The following is a 17,421-nucleotide window of genomic DNA, read 5'->3' as shown; positions in this document are numbered from 1 at the left end:
AATTTTTGTTCACTAGCTGCCTATTATAGCACACACCTTGATAGGTGCCATTATAATGATGTGATAATCAATATTAGTGTCTCCTGTCATGTCTGCTGTCATTTTATTTAATGTTATGGCTGATCAGTATATTGAGACCTGTAGCATTGGGGGGAAGGAAAGGAAACGAGGGGAAAGGGAAAAGAAATGGAAACAGGGAAAGAGGGGGAAAAAAGAAATGGAAACAGGGAAAGAGGGGAAAAGAGAAAGGAAAAAGAAATGGAAACAGGGAAAAGAGAAAGGAAAAACAAATTGAAACATGGAAAGAGGGGAAAAGCGAAAGGAAAAAGAAATTGGAAAGGAAAGGGGAAAAGAGAAAGGTAAAAGAATGGAAACGGAAAAGAGAAAGGAAAAAGAAATTGGAAAAGGGAAAGGAAATGGAAACAGGGAAAGAGGGAAAAAAATGGAAACAGGGAAAGAGGGGAAAAGAGAAAGGAAAAAGAAATGGAAACAGGGAAAAGAGAAAGGAAAAAGAAATGGAAACAGGGAAAAGAGAAAGGAAAAAGAAATTGGAAAAGGGAAAGGAAATGGAAACGGAAAGAACGAAAAAAGAAATGGAAAGAGGGGAAAAGAGAAAGGAAAAAGAAATGGAAACAGGGAAAAGAGAAAGGAAAAAGAAATTGGAAAAGGGAAAGGAAATGGAAACAGGGAAAGAACGAAAAAAGAAATGGAAAGAGAGGAAAAGAGAAAGGAAAAACAAATTGAAACATGGAAAGAGGGGAAAAGCGAAAGGAAAAAGAAATTGGAAAGGAAAGGGGAAAAGAGAAAGGTAAAAGAAATGGAAACAGGGAAAAGAGAAAGAGGGGGAAAGAGAAGGTTTGATTGGATTGGCCAAAAAAGGCATTTAATACGATTCCCCAAATTCACAGGAAGTTGTTAGGCAGCTTCTTAGCAGCCTTCATAACGTTTCAATTATAACTCGAAATAATTTTCTGTTATTTATTTTACGCAATTAAAAAAAATCTGTTTACACAGAGTGTAAATTATTTAAAGTGTACGTTATAGGATCTGTTACAGTTCCTTAAGAACATTTATAACTCTTGACGTATGGGCTACATTGTACATGTCATAAATGTCACTAAGGTTTTGTCTCAACAAGACCGGACACATCTGTATGGGAAAAATCACTAACAGCTGGAATCAGGTTTCTCTCTTCGTGAAAATCTCACAACTGAGTGTGTATAGAGGCAGAAAGTGTGCTGACACGTCTCCTGGGGTGAGTATGAGAAACACAGGCTTAATTCGGTAAAGAAATAACACTGGAAGGTTATTACAGTTAATTACGCACCTATTAGCGGCTCTAAGGCGCATTAATTTCGCTTGTTATTAAATGAATAGCGGCGGCACAGAAAAAAGGTTCCGAAATCCTCATTAGTAACGCTGATGAATTTCGGCTTGGTCTCTTTGACTGTTCATTGCTTCTGCACTTAGATTAAAACCTCGGGATTAAACGAATAAAGTTAATAAAATTAGTTTTGTAGCAAGTTTGCTGAAGTCGGAAATTTCACACTTGCATACTTGTTATTAAAATAGTAGATCAGTGTACAGAGAACAGTCCTGACTTACAAAAGGTCCTACTTAGTGCTTTAGTGTGAGGTTTGGGATGTGGCTGAAGTCTGAACAAGAACAAAATAAACTTCTGCTCAGAAACAAACTCAAGGATTCCTGTGTAAGTCAATCCTGCAAAGATAAGAAGTCAATAAAGTTTATTTATTAAGCAGATGCACCAAACGTAAGACTGCATTTGTGTATTTAATCCTAGTTTCAGTTTTAAAGTAAACCTACTAACTTGGATACTTTTAATCCATTACATTATATTCAGGTTTCATTTTACTTACAGTCTTCCTTTGGCCTAAATATCAACCAGCAGCCCAAACACACACCGAGTTAGTCAGATAGAGCTGGTAGACCATCTCTGCCAAGCTGGTAAGTTATTTTCCAGCTCCGTAATCACGAGTAAATGACATGACAGTGAATATGTTCTGAGCGCCTTACAGTACATTTGGTATACAATGTCTACGATGTGTCATTATTAGTGTCTCCATAATGAAAGAGGTCTAATAAAAGGCTTCAAGTTGAAACTATAATGAATTCAGAAGAAGAATCATATTCTTGAGTTGCTCATAAGTTCCTACAAGTTCCTGTTTACACAATTGCAGTTTCTGACTATATATCAATACACAGTTATAGAAGTGGAATGATTTATAATACAAGATGTGAGTTTCTTCCTCACGTCCTCGTGTCAGGGAGATTGTTCTTGGAATTGTCGCCTCTGGCTTTCTCGAGGTCTGCTGATAAATGTGCAATACAAATAAAAGCGAATTGAACTGAGTAAAGGTGACTCTTTGTACTAGCAATTAATGGTTGGAAATCATTGTATACTGTGTTCAGGTAACTGGTAGCAACTGGTATCCAGACCGAACTGGATTTTTCAGTAGGGTTAAAAAAATCCTTACATCTATAACCCTATTCTTTCCTTTATGTCATTTATCCCTACTGGAAAGATTTCCATTTCTTAGCTTCTTTAGGACAGGGGGCACGGTGGCTTAGTGGTTAGCACGTTTGCCTCACACCTCCACCTTGTGTGTGTGGAGTTTGCATGTTCTCCCCGTGCCTCGGGGGTTTCCTCTGGGTACTCCGGTTTTCTCCCCCAGTCCAAAGACATGCATGGTAGGTTGATTGGCAGCTCTGGAAAATTGTCCCTAGTGAATGCAATTGAATGAGAGTGTGTGTGTGCATGGGTTGGCATGGGTGATGGGTTGGCACTCCGTCCAGGGTGTATCCTGCCTTGATGCCTGATGACACCTGAGATAGGCACAGGCTCCACGTGACCCGAGGTAGTTCGGATAAGCGGTAGAAAATGAGTGAGTGAGCTTCTTTAGGAAGGTAAGAAACATTTACACACATCAAATGAACATATTTAAGGGTTTAATTTAAATCAAGTTAATTTAACGTGCTTTTTATTTCCAATTCTACAGCATATGTCATAGGGAGACTTGTTTTAAGGACAGTTATAATGGTAGCTCATAGATCTGTAGATTATTATTTGAACCCTTAAAGCACCTTTGGAGCATTTTATGTAATCGGTGAAGATCCTCTAGCTTTGCTGTTCTGATGTAGTAGTGAATAGATTAATGCTAAAGCTATTTCTTTGAGCTAACATTTGATTTCACAACATTGAACACTTAAAGTCTGAGGAGTGGCTCAGAGAACTAGGGAATGTTTTACCCCATCCTGATGTTCTACCGCTGGTTGGAGTCTCGTCGCCTGGTGGTCACCTTGCCAGGGATTGATCTGCATGGTCAGCCATTGTCTCATGGGATTGTTGTAGATGGAGATGCTTGGAGACTGTCATGCCTTCTGTTATGTCAGTCAGCTGTATGGTCTGGTCTTTATCAGCAATCAGGTGACCCATTAGTTCCTCATGAGCTCTCAGTTGCACTATTATAAACTGTTTTAGAAAGGACATTATTTACATTTACATTATTTACTGTAGAGTGTCACCCAAACGAGGATGGGTTCCCTTCTCAGTCTGGTTCCTCTCAAAGTTTCTTCCTCATATCTTCTCTGGGAGTTTTTCCTTGCCATCCTTGCCTCCAGCTTGTTCATTAGATATAAGGATAGATAGATATAGTATCTTAAATGTGAAGTTAATCTTTTTTAAATTAATTTTAAACTTTAATTGTACATATTAATTTATTTATTTTTAATTTTTTCTTCTTAATATTATTATTATATATGTATTTCTTTTTTTTCTCTCTCTTCTGTTTCCATAATTCTGTAAAGCTGCTTTGAGACAATAGGAAATTGTTAAAAACGCTATACAAATAAATTGAAATGAAAATTGAAAATTTTACATTTGGAACAAATTAACTGCCTTTACGGGGCAGTCCATACACACAAATACAACATGTATTATTCCAGATTATAGTGTTCGTACATCCGCCTCCATCTTTTATTTTATCTCACGGGTCTACAATGAGCCTTTCTTACATATTTCACACACACAAAGCAAAGCTTCTGGAGTTCGAAATATAGCTTTTAACCTGGTACAAAAACTGGATATTGATATCACTAGGACTACACTTCATTGATTACTTAATTTAACTGTCAGTAAAAGTTAGTAAAAAGATTGAATTTATGGCTTGTTTTTTTTCATTGTGAAGATCCAATATACTATGTATAATATTCATGAACATAATACTGTATATATTATCAAGAAAACATCTTGTACAATGATGACCAAAAGGCAGTGCGTCAAAAATATATCAGCAAACAATTTCTATTAAATGTGATCCAGGTAGTAAGAATGAAAATAAAATTATTTTTACATGAAGGTAATGAACATAAAAGTGTTTATCTGTAAATGGTGAACATCCAAAAAAGATGACACAGTGGTTCTGTCTCACAGCTACAGGCTTGGGTTTATCTCTGTGTTTGGAATTTTTCGTTTTCTTCCTACATGATATGACAGTATAGCTGGTTTAACAATGTTAAATTCCCCCTAGGTGTGAATAAATATGTGAGCGTGTATGTACATGGTGCTAATAACAAGCTCTGTGTTTACTGGTGAACACTTCAGGGTTCATTCTGCCCAGTGCTCCCAGATTCACTATAACACAGACTGGGATTAAACAGATTAAACTGAATGTGAACGAGCACACGGATCATTTATTAAGATGGTGAAATAATAGACGATTCTTAAATTGTAAAAGTTTAAATCTATAATAAAATCATATTTTTTCCTCTAGAAAAGTGTTTTTTACGGAACCCATAAACAGAGTTTCCCCATCAGAATGCTTTCAGTCTAACCACAATCTCTTTTCAACTACTTTTCTGTTTAAAGTCATAGGATTGGAAGGCAGTGTTGGCTCAAGCGGTTAAGGCTCTGGGTTGTTGATTGGAGGGTCATGGTTCAAGCCCCAGCACTGCCAAGTTGCCACTGTTGGGCCCTTGAGCAAGGCTCTTAACCCTCACCGCTCCATGGGTGCTGTATCATAGTTTCCTCTGTTCTCTGACCCAAACCTCCTCAGTGATAATAAAGGCTTTAATTTAATTTCAGAGCTGCAAAAGAAAATTTTTTGCAAAAGAGTTTTTGGACTTGATCTCTGCCTTTGAAAGGTTTAAACAAAAACTGTCCTTGTGAAGTTCAAGCTCTGTCCTTCCCTGAAAGTTAAACTGTGGCTTGTAAATATTTTTGTAAAAAATCTCTGGAATAAATCAGTCACATACTTCCGAAAAACTGTAGATTTCATTTCCGCGTCTTTTTTTTAAGCTTTCTTTGTAAACAAACTGTTGTACGCCTTCATTACTTTTGTTTGCAAAAGTTTGAAAAGCGCCGTCTGTTTCTCCAGCTCTGAGGCGTCATGGGGCAGATAAGCTGGCTGCCCAGAAAGAGCGAGAGTGGGAGTGGAATAAAAGCATTGGAATGGCTATTTGTAAACCTGAGATACATGTGCACTAAAAATGCTGCCAGGAAGTAAGAATCATGAGACCCGTTGAAACAAGTTCCACATGTGTTCAGGGACTTGAGGGACTCATCTAGAGTGTCTGCTTAAGTGTGGTGGATCGTCTAATGGCTCCTCTAACATCATGTGCAGTTTAGTACAATAAATTACTGTGAGTTGAGGTGCTGAGTTATAAATGATACAGGAAAAGCTTAGTCATTTTTATTATTATTTTTTGTTCTATCTGTGCAGATGTGTAAGAAGAAACAATGGCTATGCTGAGGAAGAGTAAGTACCAGCTTTTTGTTTAAATAATGAATGTCCCGTCTCCACCGTGTGTGTGAAGTTTGCATGTTCTCCCTGTTCTCCTGAGGTTTTTTCATATTGTATGAACGAGTTTGTAAGTTTGTGTGTGTGTGTGTGTGTGTGCGCATGCGTGTGTGTGTGTGTGTGTGTGATTGTGTTCTGGGGGATAGATTGACTTCCTGTTCAGGGTGTACCCTGCCTTGTGCCCCAAGTCTCCTGGGATGGACTCCAGGTTTCCAGTGACCCATGAGCATAAGCGGTGTAATATGGATCAATGGAAATAAAAAAGTCATATAATACTTTTTATCCATTTTTAAACATTATTCATTACATTATTCACAACAGCTACAAACCCCCCAGTAGCTTCGCACATTTTTTTTCTATCTTGAAGATAATTAGCTCACATTACAGAGAAACACCAAAAATCGCTCCTCTCTTCTATCTTGTAGCTGTTTTTTCTTGTTGTTTCCAGTGATAGAGCTTTTACCTCTAAAGAGCTGACTCTAGATGGAGAGTTTTTCCATAAAATGGTGGCTGAGGAGAAATTCATCTAAAGTTTTGTTACAGTTCTCTCAGTTCCAGCTCAAGCTAAAAGAAATGTGAACATTTGGGATATGAGACATGAGAGAGATGGTGAAACAGCTGTAAAGAGAGAGCCAGGGATCTTTCTGTGCTCTGACGTAATATTATACAACTCTCAGAGCTGACATTGTGTTTAGTGTGTGTGTGTGTGTGTGTTTCAGTCTTGGCTGTTAAAGCGTGTATGAAGTAACCATCAGAAAGAAAGTCTATCATGTGTGCAAGTCAAACTCCTTCTTGTAAAATTATTAACTGGAAATCAAAATAGTGTTTTTTCACAGAATGATTATTAAACCATTGCTTTTGTAGCTTCGTAGAGAACATGAAATGACAGAACTGGACACTTGATTCCATGCCTTTATCCTGTGACAAATTAGATTTTGTGCAGGTTTACCTCAGGGGTTAATGTTCTGTTCAGTTTAACTTACTCAACATCACTTTAGAAAATGCAACCGACTGCCAGATGTCTCTGGTCAGACTTTAATCTGCAGTTGTTGCCAAGTCTCTCAACATTAAACGCGAAACCCGAAGGCCATGTTCTCATAATCAAAGTAAGGATTTCTTGAATACGATTTGATCAAACGGATTTTAAGCTTAATTATATTATAGACAGCATTTTTAATATAGTTTTCATTTTCTAGTAAGTTCTAATATTAAGAAGACTAATATTGTTCTAGAAACTTCCATTGTCCTGGGAAAAAAGAAAAGTGCTCCGATTCTCCCATGAACTGCATTCGGATCTAAACCTAACTGAAATCCAGTGGATAAAACTGACGATGAGAATCACAGAAACACAATAACTAAGGACTGAGACATTTTATACAGAAGGATGATCTGATTTTATCTTGGGATTATGATTTCTAATAGAAAACTCAGTGCTTTTATTTGGGCAAAGGCAATGCACTAAAGGCAGGGGTTGTTGTTATTATTATTATTATTAAGAAGATGAGTTTTTGATTTTATTCTGTGTATTTTTACTTAATTATGTTAGAGGTTGCCAGTTTTTTCAGGGACTGTGGAGACTGTTGCATCAGCTGTTTTTCAGTGACCTCTAGTGCCTGTGCTAGACAACACCAGGGTGTAAACTCCCTGATAAGGAATAAAATGCCTGGGTGTGCTGTTATAGGAAAAGAATTACTGACAGGGTGATGCAACGAAGCCTGATATAAAACAGAGCCACTGTTACCACCCTGAAGCTGATTATTTTCCAATAACAGCACATCCTGAAGCGTTTCTTCCTTTTTACCTAGCAATTTGTTTTCAAATCAATTCAGTTTATTTTTATAGCACTTTTAACTATTCACATTGTCTTAAACAGCTTTACAAAAGTAAACAATTAAAAAATGACATTTTAAAGTGTAAAATTAAGTTGCCATATACCGTATATACTTTTTATCTATAAAAAAAACTCATGCTGTTACTACAGAGACAAGAATGCTTTAAAATAAGAAAACTGGTCAACACCAAATCGAATAGAATGGAGACTTTAAGAGTACTGTGGTATATTCAGTCTGTATATACACCGTACTGAAGTAATAACGCTAAAACTACCTGCCTAATATTGTGTAGGTCGTCTTGTGCCTCTAAAACTGCTCTGATCGTCGAGGCATGGACTTCACAAGACCTCTAAAAGTGTGTTGTGGTATCTGGCTTTAGCAGCATATCTTTTAGTCGTGCAAGGTTGAGCCTTCATGGATCAGACTTGTTTGGTTCATCACGTCCCACAAATGCTCAACTGTATTGACGTCTGGGGAATTTCGAGGCCAAGTCAACACCTTGAACTCTTTGTTCCTCAAAACACTCCTGAACATATTGTTTAGTGTTGCAGGAAACATCATCCCAGGCATTAAGGAATATGAAAGTATCATAAATGGATGTGGGGGGCACGGTGGCTTAGTGGTTAGCACGTTCGCCTCACACCTCCAGGGTTGGGGGTTCGATTCCCGCCTCCGCCTTGTGTGTGTGGAGTTTGCATGTTCTCCCCGTGCCTCGGGGGTTTCCTCCGGGTACTCCGGTTTCCTCCCCCGGTCCAAAGACATGCATGGTAGGTTGATTGGCATCTCTGGAAAATTGTCCCTAGTGTGTGATTGCGTGAGTGAATGAGAGAGTGTGTGTGTGTTTGCCCTGCGATGGGTTGCCCTGCGATGGGTTGGCACTCCGTCCAGGGTGTATCCTGCCTTGATGCCCGATGACGCCTGAGATAGGCACAGGCTCCCCGTGACCCGAGGTAGTTCGGATAAGCGGTAGAAAATGAATGAATGAATGAATAAATGGATGTACTTTGAGTCTGTGCATGAATAACACCATCTGTGAAAACTCCCTGATAAAGTATCCACATGAGGAACATGACAGAACCAACAGAACGTTGCCCAGAGCATCAAACTGCTTCCATCCGCTTGCTTTCTTCCCATTGCACCACTTCAAGACCTTTCTGTTCACTTTCCCTCTAATATATTCTATCCCTTGTCAGTACATGTTAGCAGCAGTGTCCTCTGTATGTTCCAGTTAACCGAGTGCTGTCCATGTTACTCATCCTGATGGCTTTGGCTCTTCTCTACAGCAAAATGTTTAGAGCACATCAGCCAGAAAAACACTCAGGTACGTATAAAGCTCAAAGTATTAAGTAGGAAGTAAAAGCCTGTTGTTTGAAATTGCTCTCATGCTGCAGAGCTCAGAGGGACCAAGGCCTCGAACCGAACCATGGACGATGAATCTGAGTCGGAAACAGACGTTCCCATTGTGATCTGTGCAGCGGAAGAGCGTCTGGGTGCCGCCATGGCAACCATCAACAGCGTGTATAGCAACACACGAGCCAGTGTGTTCTTCTATATAGTGACCTTGAGGGATGCTATCAAGCTGACAAGGTGTGTCATGTTATAGTATACAATAGTGTTATAAATGATGTTCAATAACATACTGATACACATGACCTGTCCTTGTTCTTTTGTCTTCCTCTCGAGCAGGCAGTACATTAAGAAAACCAAGCTGAAACAGGTCAAATATAAGATCCTGGAGTTCAATCCTATGTCACTGAAAGGCAAAGTGAAGCCAGATACATCCCGACCAGATCTCCTCCATCCTGTAAGCACTTATAAAAGAGATTTTTATACTAAACTCAAATAAGTTTCATACGAAACTAAAATACTTTTGTTCTAAACTAAAAAGTAAAAATTAGATAGATAGATAGATAGATAGATAGATAGATAGATAGATAGATAGATAGATAGAAAGGAAGGAAAAAAGGAAGGAAGGAAGAATGATAGATTGGAAGGAAGGAAGGAAGGAAGGAAGGAAGGAAGGAAGATAGACAGGAGACAGGAAGGAAGGAAGGAAGATAGGAAGATAGACAGGAGACAGGAAGGAAGGAAGGAAGGAAGGAAGGAAGGAAGACAGGAAGGAAGGAGGATAGATAGGAAGGAAGGAAGATAGATAGATAGATAGATAGATAGATAGATAGATAGATAGATAGATAGATAGATAGATAGATAGAAGGAAGGAAGGAAGGAAGGAAGGAAGGAAGGAAGATAGATAGGAAGGAAGGAAGATAGACGGAAGGAAGGAGGAAAGGAAGCAAGATAGACAGATAGATAGAAGGAAGGAAGGAAGGAAGATAGATAATATTTTTCTGCTTGCTTTACAGAAACATCTGTAACACATCAGCAAGTTACTGATAAAATATAAAATCTAGTTGTGTGTAATAATATTGTATGAGGTATATTATTTACTCCATCATTTGTAGGAGAACCAAAAATAGACTAAACACATGTTGTGTGTACAAACTCTAAAATAGACTACAGTTATTAATTGTAGCCCTACAAAGTGAACCAATATGATACAATGATGTACCTTGTGTGTGTGTCGCAGCTGAACTTCGTACGTTTCTACTTACCCCTGCTTGCTCTAAGCAATCATAAGAAGATTGTTTACCTGGATGATGATATCATCGTTCAAGGTATGAGCGCTTTAGTCACGTCACTACATAGTTGTTTATTAGCAATTAAACCTGACGTTAGTTGTAGGAAGCTGTGGTTACTTGGCTTGTTTGTGTGTGAGTGAAAACTTCAGGACATTAATTTCATGAGAAACCCACAGGAGATATCCAGGAGCTGTACAAGATCAAGCTACAGTCAGGACACGCAGCAGCATTCGCTTCAGACTGTGACCTGCCTGCTACACACGAGATGGTGCGCAGTGTGGGCATGCAAGTACGTACTCGTGTGTGTAGACCAGCACGGAAATCTCTACCATGCTTTTTTGTTAGATTCTGATGCAAGCTTACAGCATTGTATGTTCAAAAACCAATAACAACCTTCCTCTTGTACTGTTTCCTGTATGTTTGCCAGGCATCCTACATGGGTTTCCTGGACTATCGAAAGCAGGCAGTCCGAGAGCTGGGGATTAACCCGACTGACTGCTCCTTTAACCCTGGTGTGTTTGTGGCTGATATCGAAGAGTGGAAGAAGCAGAAGATCACTGTGCAGTTGGAGAAATGGATGAGCGTGAACGTTCAGTGAGTCCTACATGCTTGTTTTGTTTGCAACTTTTGTTTTAGTTTCCAGGAGAACCCAAAAGTCTGTGTGCTTTCATTGAACACTGAATATTATTTAATTGTTTTTGTTTTTTTTTAAATAATTTGAAGAAAAAAAAATGGCTCCACTGATATGAATTTTCCAAAAATGTGTAAAGTAGCATTCTATAACTTTTTGTCCTGTGTTTATCTCATCTACTCCTCTTTTAGAGCTGCTTGCCTTTAATCTTCTACACACGTGAAATTAAAACGATTTCTTATGATTACTAATTGCAATAATTTGTCACTCAAAAGAAAATAGATTCCCTTGATACAAAAACTGATACAGCCACTATGTAATCTTCCATCTTCAACTTCACTTTAATATTCAAACCCTGTAGTTGCTTCTCTGAATTACTAACATTTCCCATATTGCCCTTTTTCTAGGGAAAACCTTTACAGCAGTGCCATGGCAGGCGGTGTAGCCACTCCTCCTATGCTCATAGTGTTCCACAACAAATATACAACGATCGAACCGAAGTGGCACGTCAGACACCTGGGTAATTAAAAACATGTTCTCTTCTTCTCCCTGTTTTTATAGAAAGGTACATTTAGCAATCGCTGTGGTGTTTCTGTCACAAATACTTAGGCTTTTTGTGCATTTTTGTACAAGAGAGAGAACGAGAGAGAACGAGAGATAGAGAGAAAAGGAAAGAGAGAGAACAAGAGAGTGAAAAGGAGAAAAAGAGAAAGAGAGAGAGAGAAAGAACATTTGTCATCCCAACTTGGGTTGTCTTGATATCGGAAGCTAATCAGTGATAATCAACTGATGTGACCTGAACGCGTTAATATAAACCTGTGATTTGCCTCTGAGCCAGAACAGTCACCCAAACCGATGTTCTAGAAATGTAATCAACACTTACGGACGGATCAGGATAGAGTATTAAACAACACTGTGGTATAAAAAAACCTGATTTACTTTTCTTAATATGTGAACTTCATAAAATTGTTGAAATTTCATTTGTAAAAATGTTCCTAACAAAAGTCAACAACTTCTCTACTTCAAATGAAACAACAAATTAAAACTCCTTAATTTCCCCATTACCCCCCTCAGGTTGGAGTCCTGATGCTCATTATCCCCAGTCGGTCCTCCAAGAGGCACGACTGCTTCACTGGAATGGTCGCTTTAAACCCTGGGACTACCCCTGTGTTCACCTTGACCTCTGGGAAAAATGGTTTATTCCTGACCCCTCTGGAAAATTTGTATTGTTGCGGCCTGAAACATTAAAAAACACCTAAGAGACTTTTATATACTAATTAATGCGACGATTGAAGCCTGGTACGTTAAGATGTTGACCTACTGACAGGAAGTGAGTTCACATACCAGGCTGCCCAGGTATATAAAGAAGATAACGAAGTGACAAGGGGTCTGGAAAATTAAGTAAATATAAGTCTGGAAAATGGGTGTTTTCATAATTATACAGTATTAAGACAACAAAGCTAAAAAAACAAATCAAAAAACATTTTGTAACTCAAATGCACCATACTACTCAATATATGAGGGTAGAAATCATCATGGCTAGGTTTTTTTTCTGCCCCAGAAAGGCTTGAAAATTTAGAGAAAATGACCTCAACCTCAGGGGGGCACGGTGGCTTAGTGGTTAGCACGTTCGCCTCACACCTCCAGGGCTGGGGGTTCGAGTCCCACCTCCGCCTTGTGTGTATGGAGTTTGCATGTTCTCCCCGTGCCTCAGGGGTTTCCTCCGGGTACTCCGGTTTCCTCCCCCGGTCCAAAGACATGCATGGTAGGTTGATTGGCATCTCTGGAAAATTGTCCGTAGTGTGTGATTGTGTGAGTGAATGAGAGTGTGTGTGTGTGCCCTGCGATGGGTTGGCACTCCGTCCAGGGTGTATCCTGCCTTGATGCCCAATGACGCCTGAGATAGGCACAGGCTCCCCGTGACCCGAGGTAGTTCGGATAAGCGGTAGAAGATGAGTGAATGAATGACCTCAACCTCTTCAAAACTTTGTAAAGGCACCACTGGGTGGTAGTGAAAGTGATCAGACTGGTGGTGAATTACAAGATCTCCCATCACATCATCGGCCTTATGCCAATTTTGCACTAATGAGAAAACTGTTTACGTTGAGTATTTTAAAGCTTTGTACTGTGAGCTGTGGCAGATCCATAGACATTACAGTAAAAAGCTCAACTGATATTTAACTCCAGTAATTTCAGACAAGATACAGATGATTCCTTTTTGGAAACATTTAATCGTTCACATGACAGGAATTCAGCACTCCATAACCTGGTCAGTTAAATATTAACAAATTTACAGTCATGAGGAATGTAAAAAAAAAAAGATCAAACAGAAAAAAAAAAAAACAGCTCCTTAAAAAACCCCTAACCCAACATCCCCAACAGATAGACAAGGCAGCCACTTGGGATCCAGACTCTACCCTGTCTGTCCACCCCCCTGTTCAAAACCCCTCCCCCTGTTCACAACCTCTTAGAGCTCATCCTTCTCTGTGGCTTCCTGAAAAATAAAAGACAGGATCTCAGTTATACAGAAATGACCATATCCCCCGTTTTGTCCACTCATAGCTAGACACACATTCTCTGCAGTTACAACAAAAAGTTAAATAAACTCACCGTATCTTCAGTATCTTCTGCTGCCACCTCCTCTTCATCCTCTGCCTCCTCAGCTGGTTCCTCAGGCTCCTCTTCTGGCTCTTCTTCAACCTAAGCACACATAAAAAACATGGGATTTTAAAAGCAGAACAAACTCCAGGTGTCTAGTGTATTAGTGTGATTATCTGGTCATACATGTGCATGTGTGTTGTACTCACCTGTTCATCTAGGTCGATGTTCATGCTAAGCCTGAGCATGCGCTCTATCCTGTCTCCGTAGGCCTTAGTGTCGGCCAGCTGGTAGCCTGAGCGCAGAGTGGCAGTTTCGAACAAGACCACGGCCAGATCAGATGCTGTCTGGTCATCTTCATTAGACTGTAAAGATAAAGTGTAAATAAAAATGTAACGCTCACAGAGTCGCATCAGAAACTCTACTAATAGGAAGGCTAGTAAGAATAACGCTGTTTTGATTAAACAGTATTACTGTTAAAAATGCAAGAATAAAAAAGGGCAAACAAATTGAACCCCAAAATTAGCAAAGAAATCATTCATACTTACAGAGACTCTCTTCAGCATCTCTTTAATTAGGGGATGTTTGGGATTGAGTTCTAAAGTTTTCTTCTGACTTGCATAATAACTGAAAAGGAAAAAAGGTGAATTTATTTATTTTAACTTAATATACAATCCAACAATCTGAAATCATTAAAAAGGGATTAAAAAAAACAACAACTTTGTAGTACACAGTTAGAGGAAAATAATCAGTATCGAGTTGCCAATACAGGCTGACATGAAGCAGAGCCACTGCTACAAACCAAAAGTCAAAGACTTTCGAATAAAAACAAAACACGAAGCCATCAGAATTAAATTCAACACCACTGAGAAATGATTTAAAATCACTTTTAGTTAGGACCCTTCCATATACCTACTTTGTGGAAATGTCTTTTCCGGTCTGATAGGCCTGAGCCTTCATGATCCTTTCCATGTTTCCAGACCAACCGTACTGACTGGCCACCAGAGCACAGGGAGATTTGGTCAGTCTCTGGGACAACACAGCTTTCTCAATCTGCAGAAGAGAACACCAGTTTCAGCTCATTCCTAAAACCCTGCCTTCACATTAAATGAAGGGAAGAAACTAACTAATTTCAAGTTTATTTACAAAATCATTGAGCCTTTTAGAACACACACACACGCTCAGGCAAAGTACCTGATCTTTCAGGGACTTGTCCTTCAGCCATGTGGTGAGGGGTTCATACTCCTTCTCAAGGGCCTCCCTCTTCTCCTTGGCCTTATCACTCTCATCAAATTTGATTCCTTCCTTGGCCACATTCTGGAAGCGTTTACCATCGAACTCAGGCAGTGCCTGGATACAGTACTCGTCCACAGGCTCAGTCAGGTAGATGACTTCGTATCCCTTCTTCAGCAGGTTCTCCACAAAGGGAGAAGACTCAGCCTAGAGGGGGAAACACAAAATTACTGATGCGTGCACAATGCTCACATACCTCTGTCGGTGTCTATTTTCAGAGGCCTAAATTTGCATGCTTAGAGGCATGGTATTATATCTGAAGACAATAAAAATCTGACAAACTTTTTTGATGACTAAGTGGTATAAATCATGTGCTTACCTCCTTCCTGCTGGTTCCTGCCATGAAGTAGATCTTGTCTTGCTTCTCCTTCATCCTCTCGACATAGTGTTCCAGACTGGAGAGTACCGATTCGCTGTGAGAGGTCTGGAATCGTAGCAGCTTGGCCAGCCTGGTTCTGTTGGAATGGTCCTCGATCACACCCAGCTTGATGTTGGTACCAAACTCCTTCCAGAACTTGTCATTGTACTGCTCCTCAGCGATTTTCTTGATCATGTCCAAAGTCTTGCGGACCAGCTTTTTGCGGATGACCTAAAGAAAAAAAAAAAAAAAAAGAGGAACACTTCCATTAAGTTTTGCTCTAACTGGAGCACAGATTTGACTGGTACTCACTGGAGTAGGTATAAAGATTAATTTAACTAATTGTGGTGATCAGTAGACAGCTTGGCTTAGCACAGTTTTAAAAGGAGGGTTTGTGAGAATAAACAGTGTTTGGACTGCTGTAAACATCACAGCTGTTAAAGTGAGACCAGCCTGTTACACTAGACACCAATACGACAATTATGAAGCACAGTGCAAGCTGAAATATTTTTGTTTTTCTTTCTTGCACTTGAACTGTGACATGAAAGTTTGGGAGATAGAAGTGTTTGTCCTGTTGCTTAAAAATGCAGAAAACGCTAATTTTGTGAATACAGAAGATCAATAATTTGAGTGCATTGTTCACCAATTCTCACCTTCAGCAGCTTGTGCTGCTGCAGAGTCTCTCTGGAGACGTTAAGAGGAAGATCATCAGAGTCCACCTGAGTGAAGAGATCAGAGATTAAACTTAGTGCAAAGGGCTTATAGCATGACATTCGTGCAGTGTAATATAAGGACAGGTCACAGCACTCACCACACCCTTGATGAAATTGAGATATTTGGGCATCATGTCATGGAAGTCATCGGTGATAAAGACTCTGCGTACAAAGAGCTATAACAGAAAGCGGTTTCAAGTCAGTGATGTGAGAGGTGGAAAGGATTTGCTTTTAATTTTCTCGTACATGTCAAGTTATTATTACTTTTTTTCATGTCGTCATGTTACCTTGATAAAGTCATTCTTCTTGGAGCCATACTCGTCAAAAAGACCTCTGGGGGCTGCTGCAGGGACAAACAAGATGGACTTGAAGGTCACCTCTCCCTCAGCTGTGAAGTGGATGTGACTCAGGGGCTCTTCATTGTCCTGTGTGAAGAGATTCATTTTTAAAATCAAATGCTAGAAAAGACACTCAAGACCATAATACATTTAACATGCGAGAGCCTTACCCTTGAGAAGGTCTTGTAGAAAGCTTTGTATTCATCCTCCTCTACCTCCTTAACAGGCCTCTGCCAGATGGGCTTGATGTCATTCATCAGCTCCCAGTCCCACACGGTCTTCTCCACCTAAACAGGAAAAAATAAATATTCAGCAGGAGCACAAGACTTCAAATATATGATCACATTGTATTTGCTAGCACAAATTTGGAATGCAGCCCCTAGCTTTTTACCTTCTTGGTCTTGGGTTTGTCTTTATCCTCATCCTCTTCCTCCACCTCAGCCTCATCTTCAGCGGTCTCTTTCTCTGCCTCCTTCTCAGCTTCCTCCTCGTCAATTGGCTCTTCCACGGTTTCCGTCTGAAGAAAAGCTTGACTATGTTAGTGCACAAAATAAATAAATAAATAAACAAACAAACACTCCCCTATTACCCCATGCAATGATTACTGACCTTGCTGCTCCAGACATAGATGGGGAAGTTGATAAACTGTGAGTACTTCCTCACAAGGTTCTTAATAGTCTCCAGTTCAAGGTAGTCAGATGCCTCTTCCTTCAGGACCAGACTAAAAAACACAAGAACCGTGTTAGCTTTGCATTTATGTGGCGGTCAGGGAATTTACTCCTTGTGACGATATGTGAAAGAAACCCCAACTCAAAATGGAACCCATGCTCTCTCAGATAACACTGTATAAGTGGATTATCAGAATTCTTCCACAATCGTATACTATAAATTGAAATAAATACCAACTTTGTTTAACTCAGCTTTATTATGAGAACGAGTCCTGGGATGAGCACAAGAACATATTTATGATTACAGCAGAAGATATTTGCGTTACTTACGTGATGGTGGTTCCTCTGCCCAGAGTGTCACCTCGTGGGTCCTCAATGATAGAGAACTCGTTTGAGTCGGACTCCCAGATGTGCTGTGTGCCGTTGTTGTGCTTGGATGTGACAATGACCTTGTCAGCCACAAGGAAGGCAGAGTAGAAGCCGACTCCAAACTGGCCAATGAGGTCAGAGGTGGTCTGGCCTTCTGACTGCATAT

At 39.7% G+C, this 17,421-nt stretch overlaps 2 protein-coding genes across 3 annotated transcripts in view; one reads left to right on the top strand and one right to left on the bottom strand.

The window, feature by feature from the left end:
• Positions 1–1,197: 1,197 nt before the first annotated feature.
• On the top strand, positions 1,198–14,236 carry glt8d2 (glycosyltransferase 8 domain containing 2). 2 transcript variants are annotated; one of them, XM_060889012.1, is made up of 10 exons: positions 1,198–1,255; positions 5,739–5,774; positions 8,877–8,969; positions 9,040–9,235; positions 9,335–9,452; positions 10,236–10,323; positions 10,464–10,576; positions 10,715–10,881; positions 11,326–11,438; positions 11,993–14,236. In XM_060889012.1, the coding sequence occupies exons 2-10, from the start codon at positions 5,756–5,758 to the stop codon at positions 12,175–12,177; spliced, it is 1,092 nt and encodes a 363-aa protein (XP_060744995.1). In that variant the 5' UTR covers positions 1,198–1,255; positions 5,739–5,755; the 3' UTR covers positions 12,178–14,236. The 2 variants fall into 2 exon arrangements, with proteins under 2 accessions (XP_060744995.1, XP_060744994.1); XM_060889011.1 differs by lacking the exon at positions 1,198–1,255 and adding an exon at positions 5,553–5,658.
• Positions 13,130–17,421, bottom strand: part of hsp90b1 (heat shock protein 90, beta (grp94), member 1) — a 6,268-nt gene continuing 1,976 nt past the window's right edge. The window contains exons 5-18 of the mRNA XM_060889009.1: positions 17,217–17,421; positions 16,828–16,939; positions 16,610–16,735; positions 16,389–16,505; positions 16,168–16,305; positions 15,979–16,056; positions 15,821–15,886; positions 15,129–15,398; positions 14,711–14,956; positions 14,433–14,569; positions 14,065–14,143; positions 13,726–13,881; positions 13,529–13,618; positions 13,130–13,412 (exon numbers count right to left, since the gene is read on the bottom strand). The exon at positions 17,217–17,421 is cut by the window's right edge and continues 127 nt beyond it. Coding sequence (XP_060744992.1) covers positions 13,386–13,412; positions 13,529–13,618; positions 13,726–13,881; positions 14,065–14,143; positions 14,433–14,569; positions 14,711–14,956; positions 15,129–15,398; positions 15,821–15,886; positions 15,979–16,056; positions 16,168–16,305; positions 16,389–16,505; positions 16,610–16,735; positions 16,828–16,939; positions 17,217–17,421 — 1,847 coding nt within the window. The 3' untranslated portion in view covers positions 13,130–13,385. The remainder of the gene's footprint in view (positions 13,413–13,528; positions 13,619–13,725; positions 13,882–14,064; positions 14,144–14,432; positions 14,570–14,710; positions 14,957–15,128; positions 15,399–15,820; positions 15,887–15,978; positions 16,057–16,167; positions 16,306–16,388; positions 16,506–16,609; positions 16,736–16,827; positions 16,940–17,216) is intronic.

Source organism: Tachysurus vachellii, chromosome 16, assembly GCF_030014155.1.
Source record: "Tachysurus vachellii isolate PV-2020 chromosome 16, HZAU_Pvac_v1, whole genome shotgun sequence".
NCBI lineage: Eukaryota > Metazoa > Chordata > Actinopteri > Siluriformes > Bagridae > Tachysurus > Tachysurus vachellii.
This window is presented reverse-complemented; position numbering and strand designations above follow the sequence as displayed.